Source organism: Dermochelys coriacea, chromosome 3 (genome assembly GCF_009764565.3).
Source record: "Dermochelys coriacea isolate rDerCor1 chromosome 3, rDerCor1.pri.v4, whole genome shotgun sequence".
In the NCBI taxonomy this organism is placed as follows: domain Eukaryota; kingdom Metazoa; phylum Chordata; order Testudines; family Dermochelyidae; genus Dermochelys; species Dermochelys coriacea.
In genome coordinates this window covers 198,576,354-198,592,519 of record NC_050070.1, presented here as the reverse complement: position 1 = coordinate 198,592,519, position 16,166 = coordinate 198,576,354, and the positions used below count along the sequence as shown (strand labels likewise).

At 38.4% G+C, this 16,166-nt stretch overlaps 1 protein-coding gene across 4 annotated transcripts in view; it reads left to right on the top strand.

Annotated features, from left to right (window-relative positions):
* Positions 1-16,166, top strand: part of MACROD2 (mono-ADP ribosylhydrolase 2) — a 1,347,099-nt gene that overhangs the window by 449,359 nt on the left and 881,574 nt on the right. For all 4 annotated transcript variants that reach the window (XM_038394327.2, XM_043512065.1, XM_043512066.1 and 1 more), the window contains exon 5: positions 13,104-13,220. In XM_038394327.2, the coding sequence (XP_038250255.1) occupies positions 13,104-13,220 (117 nt within the window). The remainder of the gene's footprint in view (positions 1-13,103; positions 13,221-16,166) is intronic.

Here is a 16,166-nt window from a genome sequence, read left to right as displayed (position 1 = left end):
GGAGAGTCATTTTTTGTGTGCTGCTTGAAAACACAATGGCTACAAGACTATTGGTGAACAATGATTCTGTCTAAACCTTGGTCTTTTAAACTGTTCTTTGCAATTCATTTGTCTTGGTGTCATTGCCCACAGGTCTTGAACCTAGGCCTGCATGGTTCATGAGAGCAGCCATGCTGTAACCCTCCACCTGGTTTACCGGGGACCCATAAATCCAAGTCCCAGTGTGAGTCTCCACCCCTGAGGTCTAATTAGCAGAGTCCCAGATTGTCCCTCCTTAAGCCAGTAATGTGAACAGAACTGTCTAAACAGGGCTCCACCGTGTTCTGGACTGCATCTGATTTATGGTTCCTGACCTTCAGTTTGGCTCCTGCCTCTGACCCTCTGGTATCCTGACCCGGCTTCACTTGATTCCTGTCTCATGACTGCAGACTCTGGCTACAACTCCTAGCTCAGCTGCCCACAGCCCAGCCTTGACACTTGGCTGGGTTGCACAAATATTTATGTCATACTAATTTGTGATGACTTCTCAGTGTAGGGACAAAATTACTGAGATTTTTACTCGTAATTGAGTCACGAGTTTGTAAAAACATCTTGTATGTAAGAAACTTGTTTAGTTATAATTTCATAATAAAATCTTGTTAATCTTTCTTCTCCAGATGTTCATTACCTTATGTACATTGTAATATGTGCAATCAGGTTCATCTTCTTACTAGTCAATCCTTATCTGATGAATAGCATCAGTGTGTCTAGCTCAATAGCACACTGAACTCAGGAGTTCTTTCTACAATTACAAACTGAGAAGCAGTCTTAACCAAGTTATTCTTTGTTCAGTGATTCATAGGAAAAACAAGTGAAAACAGTCCAAGAAATAAACAAACCAACCACCACTTTACAATACCTCTCAATATCCCTGTAGTCTGTTCAACCTTAGTGAAAACAAGAACATCTCTTGATGGTGGAGCTTAATTTCTCTTTTTATAGTCCTATGGCTCTCAGCATCAGGTGTTCTTACAGTCCCTTCAAATGCCTTATGTGCCATGGTGGCTAACTAAGCTAATCCATTTCTCCAACATACAACCTAAATAAGAAATCCAATGAGAGACAGAGCTGCCAAGTGATGCATGCACTCAAGACTTTCCACACTTGATGATCATTACAACTCTCATCTCGGAAGGAAGCCGCTCACCCTGAAAAAGATCCAGTTGATACAAAGCACAAAAAAACCATCTGCTTAGTAACATATGTCACCATGAACACATCATTCCACTGCTTTCTGTAGTGGCTTCCCACTGAATTCAGAGTCCAGTTCAAGTTTCTCTCCTGATATCAATAGCTCTTCTTGGGATGGATCCCAGCTACATAAGAAATTGCATCTCCTAGCATGACCATGACCTAGCATGACAGCTGTGTTCCCTCAGAGCAATGAAATAATTGGCCAATGGGGGAGACTTGTGTGTACAGGGGACAGAATTTTCCCAGGATTGGGGGCATCCTGATAGAGGCTTTCAGAACTAAATGCATAAATCATTTCCCCCACTAATTTCTTCACTTTCCTCCCCCCAACAGACCCACTCTCAGAAACATAAAACCAACATTCAAAATATGAACAGTCAAGCTACTTCTCCTGCAGGAAGAGACAGACAAGGGAGAGATTATTCATTTAAAAATACTTGGGACACACTCAAATACTATGACACCTGAAACCACGACTCAGAGATATTCCTCTCCACCTCGCTCTCCTTAGCTCTTTCTTTCTTTTTTTTTTTTTTTTTTCAGGAGGTGGAGGAGTTCAGTTAAATACAAATATCCCCCCATATCACTTCATTTGGCCTCCAAATTGTCCAGTTGGGCTCTCCCTGTTTTCTCCCAGGATTTCATAGCATGGCTCTTTAGCCTGCTTCCTCATCTTCTGTCTTTTGGAGAGATGGATAGTATGGCTAATCTGCTTCCCTGCTGCCCAAACCCTAGGATATCTTCAAAGGAGGGGGTAACTGCATTGTCCCATTTCAGCTTCAGGAGGCTCTAATGGATCCTGTTTCTGCAATGGCTGCTTCCATTCTTCAGGTGCCTGAAACAACCCCATATTGCATCCCTGTAATTAAAATCCCCATTCTTCAGTGACTTGCTGTGTAGAGGCATTATACTTAATCATCTATACTGATGATTTATGGCCTCAAACCTGCAAAGACTTGTGTGTGAGTAGCTATAATTTACTTCATGCAATCAACCATGTCTCTGTGAAGATAGTGAATCTCTTTCCCTTTGACTTCAGTGGGGAAAGAGTTGATTTTTGACACTGTATTTAGGTGTCAATATGCATTTCCAATTATCCTGGAATGAAATTGTCACAGCCTGTCAGACTGCAGGGAAAACACACCAGTTGTTGAGGCTCCATTTTGCAGAGTCGCTGTACAATTATTTCCCAATCTATTCTTTGTGAATCCTCGAACTGTGACTGACAACCATTAGCCAATCACAGTGAATAAATCTGTATAATCACTGTGATTACTGCTTAATAATTGTACTATGAACATGCAAATTTCTACTCTGGCTATTATAATTCATTTTCCATGATTGGCCCATGCACTCAAAATTTTCAAAATGTTTTGCTAGTAACAGAGATGGCCACTACAATCTTTCACCCCTTCACGTGAAGTAGTAAAACTACAAAGACTACAGGAAAGAGAAGGGAAAAATATCAAAATGTAAAAGAAAATGGTGCTATCAAACACGGAGTAGGGAAAGTATTTAAAACAAAATGAAACAAAACACCCACCCCACCTTTCGTTTCCCTGCTGACATTCTCATCACTCCTTGCAGGTGAACAATACTCCTGTCAAACTAACTGCAATATATTTGTGTTCACACTGGTGGTGTGGTCAGAAGACATGGCTGACAGTGGGGGGACAGAGATGTGTATGCTTCTAAACGTTTGAAAGATGTTCATATTCTGCATTTGTGCAGCATCAGAACGTAGGGGAAGGCCTGTCTACCTGCCCCCTCTCCTCAGTTCATTCTTTTAACGCTGCCCGTCTGGGGGTTTGCAATTTTTTCATCTTTTGTTTAGAATTTGAATATTTAATTTAACATGTCTGTAGATGAACTTGATGGTGGTTCTTGTTAACTTGGTAGGTTAATGAGCTGCAAAGACCATTTAATTAATTCATCCTACCATATGATTAATGCCTCAGTAAAGAGGAAGTATCCTCTATTACTTCTTTAAATATTAGGGATGTGACAGCAAATGAGCTTTTGTTTGAATGTTACATTTTTGCCAATAGATAGATAGGGTCTGGAATTTGAACATGAAGATAAATAGACATGCTCCTTCTGAGAGTGTTCCTCTGAAACTCTTTCCAAAGGAAAGGCACTATTGAAATAGAATGTACTACTGAATCTAAATTGTACTATCTAAATTGAATGGGGATGGAGGGATACTCATGGTAGAATGAAGAATGCAGCATTTCCACCGTAATGTGCAAATCCCAGACACCATCTGCCTAAATAACAATTTACTTTAAAACAAAACTACATTTACTGCCATAAATTTTTAAATGCATGCTGAAAATTAACTAACAGTTTTCCTCATTAAAATGGTAGGACAGATAGTCTATCCATCACAGTTCATCAAACTCCCTGCCTTTTTACAGGAACATTAGGTACTTACGTATAATTCATTCCAAAGTTAAATTTTGGTATGGTGGGGCAAGAGGGAATCCATTGTCTTTGATTCCAGGTTACATGTTGTGATATGTTTCCTTTAGTCCTGTTAGTTTTTCAGAACAGGAGTCTTTTTACAATGCTGAGAATTCTGACAGGAATCAGTCTCCAGAAAAACATAAACAGCATTGCAACAGTGAAACAAAGTTGAGACTTTTGGTCCTCATGTCTTGTTTTTCTTGTTGTGATGGATGCAATATTTGTAAGGTCTTGACTGCACCATATTCTCATTTGTAAGAGAAAATGAAATGTCAGGTGTCTGGACAGTTAAAGGAAGAATTTGGTTCCTGCACACATGTCTTAATGTCAGGTTCTTGGATGGGGAAGAACATTGAAAGATTCAACTGGACTGTTTCCTAGTTGTTTTTTACTGCCAAAAGTGTGACATTCATATCAGTTTACAAGACCCATGTTTCACTGAGCCCTTATGTTGTTTGAATGGGCTGATGAAAGTGTGAATTCAGTTGACATTATAACTCTGTCTACATATTGGATGTGCAGCATTGGGACTGAAAAATAATGCACCCTAAGGGGCAGATGAAACAAATGCTTTTTGTGTAGAACACTTTGCTTTTCATTCAAGGAAGTTAGCATATTGATCTCTAGTATTGCAGGACAGTTCATCCATTTTTGCATGTATTCTAAATTTCCCCATATCCTTGATATGGCAAAACATTTTCCTAATATAACAAAAACTCATCAGTCAAAATGTGAAAGGAGAGGGATCTATTTTCCTTAGTGTGCACATAGTAATGTTAATTACCAACATGCACTAAGGGTAGAATAGCCCTCTGAGGCTATGGCTACACTACAGAGCTTACAGAGGTGCAGTTGTGCAGATGCACTAAGTCGATGGGAGAGAGCTCTCTCATCAACTTAATTATTCCAGCCCCCGCAACTGGCAATAGCTATGTCAGTGGGAGAAGCTCTCCCGCCAACATAGTGCTGTCCACACCGGTGCTTAGGTCGGTGTAACATCTTCATGCCTCTGAGTGACATAACTTATACTAATGTGAGCTGTAGTGTGTACATAGCCTGTGTTAACAAATTCACCAGTAATGTTCTGAGTGTACTTTGACCTGTGTTTTCTTCCTGATTTACATTACCACCATTTGGTAACGTTGGACCAGTTTAAGTAGTTCATGTCTGTACAGCTTTTTGAGATCCCTGGATGGAAAATACTATGTAAGTACAAAATGTTTAGTAGTAATTATGTTGGAGGCCCGTCAAATGGATGCAGTGATTAAAAATCTTCAGTTCATTAAAGTGCTTAATGGTGTTTTTATTATCCTCTAGTCATGTCTTGACGGGCATCTTTGTTCTGACACCACTTATCTTTTATAGGTTTCAGAGTAGCAGCCGTGTTAGTCTGTATTCGCAAAAAGAAAAGGAGTACTTGTGGCACCTTAGAGACTAACAAATTTATTAGAGCATAAGCTTTCGTGAGCTACAGCTCACTTCATCGGATGCATTTTCCACCAAATGCATCCGATGAAGTGAGCTGTAGCTCACGAAAGCTTATGCTCTAATAAATTTGTTAGTCTCTAAGGTGCCACAAGTACTCCTTTTCTTTTCACTTATCTTTTAGGGATTCCACCATCACTCCTCATAGCAGTAGGTGGTAGGGCACTTGTTTCTCCTTGACATCTATCTCAGTCAAGCTCTCCCAGTTTTACCCCAAACTTATTTGTCCCTTCCCCTCATGCACTCCCCCTGTATCTGCTTTCCTGGCTGTTATGTTAGAGGATAATGTTATTGTCGTATTTTTGTGAGTGAAAATAGGTTTAATATATTGGGCCCTTCTGTTGAAATCAGTGGAAGTTTTGCCATTAACTGAACTGCAAACTGGGTTGGGTTCATTCTGAACTATTGTATAATGTACCAAGCAGCTTAGACTAAAAAGAGAAATAAAATTAATAATGTAATTAATATACTGTCACAATATTTTTTTGTTTCTAAATACTATAGAGACTTTATATTAACTGTAATTTACAAAAATAAAAGCCATATTAACCATACCATTTAATTTTAAATAATTCTTTGTCCAATTTAATTAACTTGCCCACTAGGTGAGTTATACCTTTAGCAAGATACAATTAATCTTGAGGACTCCACTTAAGGTGGCCAAAGATATGGAATGTTTAGGCAATCTAGTAGCTTGCCCAAGCAAAAGTCAGCTTCTTGAACCAAATCCACTTCCTGCACTTATTCTTCAGCTATATAGAAAGTTGTTGTTTCTGGGCTTTTCCCCCGATGTGGGTTGTATCCCCTTTCTCTGCCTAATATCTCCCTGTTGCTGACTTTGTCCTGCTTGGTGTGCTCTGATGAGTTTTGTTTTCTTCATTCATTAATCATTGCTCCTCTTCTGACTTGACTCAGTGAAATCCCTTACAGCACTGATAAACAGCTCTCTTCGGTGCCCAGTTGTCACTATCCAGGTACAGCAAAGTGACAGTGGCATTGTGTTAACATCTCATATGAAGGTTCTTTTAATATAAAATTATGGGCAAAATTCTCATTTCAGTTACCACCCGTGTAATATCATGGAGTTCAGTGAAGTTGTGGGAAGGAGGAGAATTGGATCCTATATGTTAAAATCTAGCCTGTTTTGGACAGTCTCAGTTTTAATTACGATTTTGGTCCTTTCATTTTTATCTCTTTTTCTCATCTTCTGAATCATTCTGGGCTGGTCAATGGGAATTAAAATAACATTAGGAAATAATGTTTGTGTAATAGTCAGCTTCTGTTGTTCACTCTGATGCTGATGAACTTCCCAGACATGCTTTGCAGTTTGTCTAACAGGGATCATTTCTTTTTCAGTTTCCATATGGCCCCTTTCCTGTAAGTAGTTCTGTAGTGAACACTAGTTCTGATTGCACTACAAGTGTGTTAAAACTTGCCAAAACAACTCCCTACTGCCCCTCCTTCTGACTACATCTGATATGATCATTAAAGCAACCATTTATATTAATTTATATTCAGTCCTGACATTCATGGGGGAAAACAGTATTGCATGACAGACACAACGCCTACAAGTAACTTTTCTAATTACATCTTGTGAACTTCCTGATGAAGACCCAAGTAAATCTGGGAAAGAAACTGAAAAGCAGGAGTTGTGGGGGGGAAGCTTTTAAAAATATATTATATATCACATCACTGGTTATGTTGTTTAGACAGTGAGTTCCAGCTCATCCAGACTCAATATACAAGATCAGAAAAGAAATTTGAGTTCTTCCCCTGAGTTTTGTATTGTTTTGCTGTTGTGTTTGATTACCTTACCATTTTTTATTACCGTCTGCATTGCGAAGCTAGATCTGCTAAGGTTTTTTGTGTTTTTTTTTTTTAAACAGCATCCCATGGCACCTTTAATTCTGCATTTTCTGTGGTTTTGCTTCATTTGCAGCTTTAAGAGATTTTCTGTAAATACATTTATCCTATATTCTACATCAGTAGATTGTCTGTTTGCTGTATAATTTAACCACTTACTTCCAAAGAGCAGATAAAGTTTTAGCATACAGTTACTGTAAAAAGAATTCATGAGTGAAGTGTTAACTTTGTAATGTTCTTCACTGTGTACTATAAAAGGACACTGATGACAGCATTTTATAGGTGTTTTTTAAACATCATTGTTTTTAATACACTTTCAAAAGCCTGAAAACAAAGTTCCATTACAAAATGATTTTGCTTTTATGGCTTCTCTTTAGCAGTGATTTTCAATAAATAATAAAATAAACAGTTTACTTCCTTGTTGTACACTACATACCATTGATCATGTTAGCACTGAGAAGAGGTTTTTCTTAGTTAACTACTTCTCCAGGAATGTTAAGAAAAAATATACAGTCTCTTATTGGTCCTAAATTATAGAGGTTGTGATGGGATTGCTAATATTTTTAAATGACAAATAGATACTTTTAAAAAAAATACTTGTTTTTATTGTGCTTTATATGTTCAAAGTTTTGTACAGACATTAACTATTTAAAGTATAGAGTCAAATCTGAGTTCATGACATGAAAATGAGTTCATGGGTAGAGAGGAAGGAGACATGTTTAGGTCATATCAACAATCATGCTGATAACCAAAACTTCGCCTTGTCTACAAACTACTTATTCCATCTCAGAGATGGGACAGTCCTGTGAAGTCTGCCTGGAAATGCAGATTGGGTGGACTGAAACATTTAGTAATTTTTTGACAACTTTGGCAAATTATTTCTGTTGAAACAAGCAAACAAAAAACGAAGTGTAAGTAGATGTCTTTGTACCAGATAGCACGTCCAACATGCAGCTTACATTTCTGAGAGGTTCCACCCTTTTGACTCTTGTATGATTTCTTGTCACATACAGCTGACAAATTGATCTGTAGGACTTTCTTCATCCATATGATAATTTGGGGATTATGGGTCGGGATTATAAAACCTAGCTCTTATTTAGCACTTTTCATCCATAGATTGCCAAGTGCTTTACAAAGGCAGTCGGTATCATTAAGTGCACTGTTTCCTTAAATCTGTAGCAGGAAGCCAACTGGAGGTGCTTAAGGAAAGTTCTATGCAGAAGCTTGCCAGTGAAGCTCAGAAAAAGACAGAATAGCTTTAGGAATAACACTGTTCTCCTTATTCTAATGAAGCTTTTGTTCAGTGTTAGAAGAAAGTGACTCTTTGTGATTATTTATCTTTGTCACATGATACAAATTAGATCAGATTTAATCCTAATTATCTGTATTTTTACAATTAATTTTATACAAGAATTCTAGGAGAGAAACAGTGGTGAATGGTTAATATTTTCCAAACGAGTGAAACAAATCTGTTCCAGGAATGCAGATCAGCTATAGATCAAACTGATCATACAGCTGAAGTGTCTTAAACCAATATGTTGAAGAGTCTTCATCTTTTTATAAAAAAGTAATATGGCAGTATGCCAATATGATCATGTAAATTTCTTCCTCCATTACTATACAATAACAGTATATCTTTGGCCATCGTTTTTTCCCTCCTGACTTGTCACCATTATTTGTAATTTTTATTAAGTTATGCTAACAATACTTACTTCACTCTAGCTTGCGTTGCCAGTCAGCACACTCCTAGAGAAAATGAAATATCTCATATAAATCTTCGATGCATGCCCTGTACATGTACAGTCAGCTAAGACATGTTTTAACAGCAACTGAAGTATCACATTCAAATTTGCCAAGCCACTCCTGTCTTTGCCAGATATTTTATATTATGCAGTGTGTTCTCATTTTGGCAGTAGGCTTCATTGCATATATTTTTGCAATGAGAATTATCACACATTATTTTTAATCTTACAGAATATTATTTTACTAAAGATATACCTACATCTAATTGTAAATGATGTTTTGCATTATTCACATTTTCTACTCAGCTTGATGATTTTTAATGCAGCAGTAACTGTTGAAATAATTCTTTATGGTGTTATATATAAAAAGGAAGCTCACCTAGAAATTATATAAAGTTTGCAGATTCCATTTATCCCAATGATGGTTATCCAGAGAGAGAGCAAGTGTAAGTGAGAATGATTTTGTAATCTAGTGGTGAGGGCACCCTGCTGGGAGGTTGGAGACCCTGGAGTCCAATCCCCTGTTTCAACCACTTTTCCATTATTTATCCACAGTGAAACAGCTTCAGTAGGAGTGAATGAGGGAACCTCATATCAGAATATCCCATAGTTCATGGTTAGAACACACCTGACAGGTATCACACCCCGTTCACATCTGTGTGTTCCCTCTGGCAGAGAGGGGGTAATTGAACCAAGGTGTCTCACATCCCAGGCAAGAGATCTAACCACTGGGCTAAAAGTGATAAGATGGGCACACACTCCACTTCCTCCTCCGACTGGATTCTGAATGGGACCAAATCTGATAGGTAACCTCTGAGCATGCCTAACTGGATCAGGTCCTGCTTGTGCCTTAGGCAGCCAAATGCTTATCTTCCCTGGTTTGTGAATCACGGTTGGTTTTAGGTGAAAGAGAGGTGTCCAGATGCCCAGAGAGATGCAGCAGCAGTGTGCACACCCAGAGGCTGAAACATAGGCACCTAGGGAACTTTTACTTTGGAAACTTAGGTGCCAAGTGAATTTAGGTGCCTTTGTGAATCAGAGCATAATACTGGAAAGGATTAATAATTCAGAATAGTATTTTATCTTGATGCCTTATGTGCCTATACGAAGCCTTAATGTTGTAAAGAATTTTTTTTTAACAAAAAATGTTTGAGGTCACGAGGTGTATTGGTTTTACTTATCCTTGGATTGGGAAAGTACCTCAATTAAATAGAGTTAATATGAATGCTGGAAACATCTGAAGAGTTTTCCTACTCCCCATAGGTTAGAAACTTAAGTTTTATATTAGCATCTCAGTCACCTGTATGGAGGTTTTAAATGCATTTCAAATGCCATTTTTAGGTTATCTAGGGAGTAGGGAGCCTTGGATTGTATGCGGCTATAATTGGTAATGACCTCACTGCATATTAAGCAGTGGGGGGCCATTGTCTGGTTTGTTGGAAAATGTGTGCACCCCTTTAAGGGCTAGAGAGCCAGGGAGTGACTTTCTGCTGCAGTTGGTGACCAGGTCAGCATGGGGATGCTAGCCCATCTCCCCCAGGTGATCGGAAAAGAGGAGGGACTATACAGGTCCATACTTGTTCAGTAAAAGCCAAGCCCTCTTTTATCTGGACAATGCGAAGCAGCACCCACCCTCTCACCCACAGAATTGTTGAAATACCAGGTTTTGTCCCCACAGCGGGTTTGGAAGGGACTTAGCTGGGGCGAATGTAAAACAGGAGTTAGGCTATGATGTTACAGCTCATTTTGTAAATTTGGGGTGGATGTCCAGTGCAGGTACTCTGTAGGGGAGGAATACAGTGACCAGATAAAATGGACTGGTAAAGGATTTAAAGGAAATACTCTTTGAAGGAGCATAAAAGGGGGTTTCAAGGCTCCTATGACTAGTATGGCAGAGAGCCAATACCCCATCCTTTATAGCCCCCCATTAATCTTCATTTGAGTAGGGGGGCTGGTGAGGTCCCAGCAGTGGTTTGGCTGGGGACCTGGATGGCTAAGGGGGAGGGCTGACAGAAGCCTCCCTCAGATATATATTGAAATGATTACAGAATTACCTGTACATTGTATACTTTTATCTGCTGGTTATTCCCAGACATTTAGGAATAAAGTTTCAACCTAATTAAACTACATCCAGTGTCTCCTGTCCTTTTTCCAAGATAACTGGACAATGGATCAGTAATTACCTAGTATTATGATAAGTAGCACACAACTTGCTTATGGCTGGATGCCTTTTTGACACACATTTTATAGATATTGTTTTGAAAGAGACAAGTGCAGAACATTTCAATGGAAATGTTACAAAACAGATTCTTGAATTCTCTCTCATTGATTAGTATAAAACTCTTCAGAATGATGTGTTGGAAATTTTATGGTGTATGTTCAGGATGGATTAAAAGGAATCATTTATACAATTTTATCGGGGCTGTCTGAATACTAACACAAGCATAAAGCACATCAAAGAGAGCAATCAAAATTCTAAAATGCAGTAAGGGCTCAGTCTTGCAGGGATATTAACTGCCCTCAACTTGATCTAACTTCATTAGGTTTGTGGGCATTCAGCACCTTATGGAGATGTTCAACACTGTGAGAAGCTAGTCCATACTCTTCACAACCAATCTAAATACAGAATGTATCCTAACAGTGTGCTGGGGGAAGAAATCTTCCATTCAGTGTTTCAAGAGTTCCCCAAGCTCTTGTATCCTGGCTTCAAGGGGTTGAAGAATGAACAGTCAGTGGCTCTGCACAGTGACATATCCAGCCAGTCTAGCCCTGCCATGCCACCATATGACACCATGCGGGAAGCTCCAAGAACTGCACAGAGACTAGAATGTATACATCTCCTGTGCAAGCTCTTGAAATCCTGTCCCTCTCTTGCTCTTCATCATTGCATAGAACAGTGCCACCAAACCTGCTATCCCTGATACCCTTAAACTTTTAACTGGTTAAATATGAATGAAACAACTGTATGGCACATATATAATTTTTACTTTGTGTAAGTATAAATAAATATGTGTACACCTATATTTTGGCTTATTCTACTTTTATTTATTTATTTTTTGTGTTAACATCACATCTGAACCTATATGGGAAACATTTCACCAGCAATGGTGGCTCTGCAGTTTTCTTTTGATGGGACTTTGATGCTGCTGCTGATTTAATGTCACATGGTAACTACTTCTTTGATTCAATTAATGTTTCCCTTATTTTGTACTGTACTTTCCTGTACTCTGTTTGCTAATTACAATGTGATTTCTTTGATTGCTTGTTGAGATGGCAAAAATGCCGTGCCTGTATTTTTACTATTCTGTTACTGCTGAGATTCTTATTGCTGACTCTTGGGGGCAATGAGATCTGTGAACTGTACTAGTTTTCTTGCATACTTAGCTGCAATTGCAATCTTCTGTAATTATGATTAAATTAACTTTTGAGTATTGCACAAATGTAAAAAGTGTCAAAACAAGGTAACTATTGTAATTTTCAAATCGATGAACATTACTTCTTGGGATTTTATGTTACGCAGGTACTGAGTAGTCCAGTGAGATTGAATGGTCTATCTCAGGGATCAGCAACCTTTGGCACATGGCCCATCAGGGAAATCGGTTGGCGGGTCGAGAGAGTTTGTTTACCTGCAGCGTCCGCAGGTTAGGCTGATCGCAGCTCCCACTGGCTGCTGTTCACTGTTCCACACCAATGGGGGCTGCGGGAAGTAGCGGCCAGCACATCCCTCAGCCCACACCGCTTCCCGCAGCCCCCATTGGCCTGGAACAGTGAACCGCAGCCAGTGGGAGCTGCGATCAGCCAAACCTGTGGATGCTGCAGGTAAACAAACCATCCCGGCCCACTAGCGGATTTCCCTGACGGGCTGCGTACCAAAGGTTGCCAATCCCTGGTCTATATAATATGAGAGAAATCAGATGTGTGCAGTAGAGGGGAGTATGATGGTCTGTGGGTGATCAACTTTTGTTTTTGTAATTTGTGGCCTAGAGCCTTGGCTAGTTGTTCCTTTTACTCTTTTTATAAATAGCAGTAATAACATTTGAAATATGCTTTGCTTTTTCTACTGCATTTTCTTTCCCACTCAACGGCTGGCTGACTGAATATTAAGTGTTATTGACCAAGAATGTTTTATTGTACAAAAATATTATTGTACACCTGTATACATGTGTAATAAATATACATATGCATATACTCATGGTATGTATGCATACACACACTATACACATTAAATCTGCAGTAAATATTTGTTTGTATTCACATACCCATATGAATATAACATATTAGTTTACATTTAATCCATTTGTTTTGTTTTTGTAGTGGATGGCTGTATACACAGAGCTGCTGGGCCCTGCCTAGTTGCTGAATGTCGCAACTTGTGTGGCTGTGAGACTGGACAAGCTAAAATTACTTGTGGATATGACCTGCCTGCCAAATGTAAGTCAACTTCTTCACACAGTATATTTTTTAAAATCAGACAAACTTTTCACATGCTTTCTCCCACCCCAGAAGTATAATTGAAAAAGATATTTGTTTAGAAAATTAGCTGTGGATTTCATTAAGCATGTTTTGTGACCATCTCTTCCTCTCCCACCCTTGGAACAATTTAGACATTTAAAAATAATTATTTCAGCTGTACTACATAGTGGAAATAAATGTGTTCTTCAAACACAATGCATATTTTATCTTACATTTTTTACAAGGGGTAGTGTACTGTTCTATATATATAATAGGTAATCTGAGGATATGAAATAACGTATACTAGGAACAAAGTGTACATTATCATATTTAAGTTCCATGGAGACAGTTTTTGGAAATGATGCAGATTTCATATTCGTCACGCAGATTTCTTGATTGTGAATACATTGAGAGCTGAGGAGATCAAAGTGATGTATTGTGTTTTCAGCTGCTGTGTAGAGGCTGATTGGCAATTACTGTGAAGGCATCTGTCACACTTTAGCTTTCAGTGGAATGCAGTGTTCAATGCTGGAATGTTTTTGCACTTTGAATGTGGGATTGTTAAAATTCCTGTTCTATTTAAATAGTAAGAAGGTTATTTGATTGACCTCGTTGCATAGAGGTTGAGCTAAACTTGGAAAAATAAACATCAGGGTATTAATGATGTGTTATGATAAGAGTCAATATTATTTAAGATCCTATAAAATGTAAAAATGCTGAAAATATTATCGATCTGGGATCTTACAGAGCTGTGTATTATTAAGAGATGTGCTTATATGTGAATTTCAAGAAAGCACCATGAGGATCTTCTCATGACACCTCAGGTTCTCAGTTATGCACACAGTCCAGTGCGAGCAACGTGCTTTATCAAAACATATTCAGATCTTCTCTTTGATTTTGTCATAGGCTGTTTTTCCATAAAATCTAATTAACACTGCAGTTATTAAGACTTGACATAGAGTTTCCATGGTCCTGCTGAGGTACGTTAGACAAAAATGAAAATTTTGTTCCTTGTTTTGTGATCGTCTCTGCTAAAATGGAATTACCTAATTAAAACAAAAAACAAAACAAAAATGCAACACAACACACATGCCAACTTAGTAATTATTTAAGTGACAGAGATAACAACTATAAAATAGAAACCTTTGTTAAGGTTTACAGCCAGATTTTGCCATCTGTAATTCATGAATTATGAAAGGTGTGAATTCCACTGTGGGGAAAGTGCTGAGTAATACCCATAGGGGCATAATTGTGTGGGGTTGTATTTGGCCAAAAATACTAGGAAGGTTTATATAAAAAGAGAGTCAGTTACAGATGTTAGCTGTCCAGAAGCAATCAGTTAACGCTTCAAAATGGTCAACTTAAGTTAATTGTTCCAGAATTAAAAGTCGTGGCAAGACTATATGTTTTAGGTCAACTTTTCTTTATATAATGCCATTATAAAGCCATTAACCTCTTTCTAACCCTTTCTCTGCCCCATCCCCATTAAAATAAGATTATTTTATATAACATTACTACCAGTGCTCATGCTGAAGTTTCACTAAATGCTACCCACACCCCTCAACAGGTAGGGGAACTTGATGATAGGGCTGGCCGTGAAAGGGATAGCCCCAGCAACAAGAGAGAGAGACACTTGCTGAGGGACACCATGTAGCTCCCCAGCCCCTGGAAATCTCTGGAACCCATGGGCCAGCAGTCCAGCTCGCAGGATTTAACTAAGGGTAGAGGCCACGTGGAGCCTCTTTCAACTGTGTTCCAGCAGCCCACCCTACTCACTTGAACTACGGATCAGGAAGGAATTTTTTCTCCCATGGACCAACTGGCAGAGGACGGGGAAGTTCTTTGCCTTCCTCACAGCACCTGCAAGCCACAGTGCCTTAAATAGGAATATGCTTAGTACCTAGTTGAGGTACTTGGTTGAGCTGTTAATTCATCACAGCTTGGGGCTGGGAATGGGTAAAGTTTGCGAGTAGTTTTACATTTCTTAATTGGTTTGCTTATGTTTAATTTTGATATTTATTATTTTCTCATTAAATACATGGGAGGGATGAGACATAAAATTTACTCCGCGCTGGGTGCATAATTCCTTTAATATATTTTAATGAGAACAATTCAATATGAAAGTCCAAGAAACAAACACTACTGGAAAGGAAAGGGCTTTGTTTGTTTCAGGAGAAATGCATGACCATTCCTTGTCAGTTTTACAACAATTGATGGGTTTTAATTCAAACCCGTTAAATTTTTGTGGAAGGAAGTCCTGCTTGAGACGTATAGTTTTTCATTTTAGGAGTGGTTAAAAATTACATACATACTATAACACCTGTAGCAATGTAGACAGAAAAGTAAGTATTCCACTTAATCACCTATTGTTGCAATAGCAAACTGTCCAGAAATTGAAATGTCACAGAATGAGAGTTCTGCAACTGTATTTTTTCCTTGCTCAAATAGCAACATGTCATGTGGAAAATATGCACCCAGTGACAAATGGACAGATCAGGAAGAAAACAAGGGTATACAACATATGTGCAGAAGGGCAAAATTAGATTTTCTTGGGTTCTTAGATTTTCATTAAAATGTGTTTTTGACCAAGTGTCATTTACCCTTGTTCTTTGAGAAGCTATTTGTTAAAAGTAATTTGTTACTTATCAATTGTAAAACATCCATTTGAGAATTGTGAACTATTCAAGACTGTTTTTTCATGGAGACAGAAGTCAGAGAGCTACTGCATATTGTTAAGTCAATTTATGTCAACTTCTAAATAACAGTATGACAATTTGATGTTGGAAACTATTTCCTATCTATCTTTTGTGTCAGGAACTATACCAAACAGGAGTCCTAAAGTCAGTCATCCAGTTACACAGTGATATTATCTTTATGCATTAGCAATTTGTTTGGAAGATATTACTATATGGATTATAACTTGCC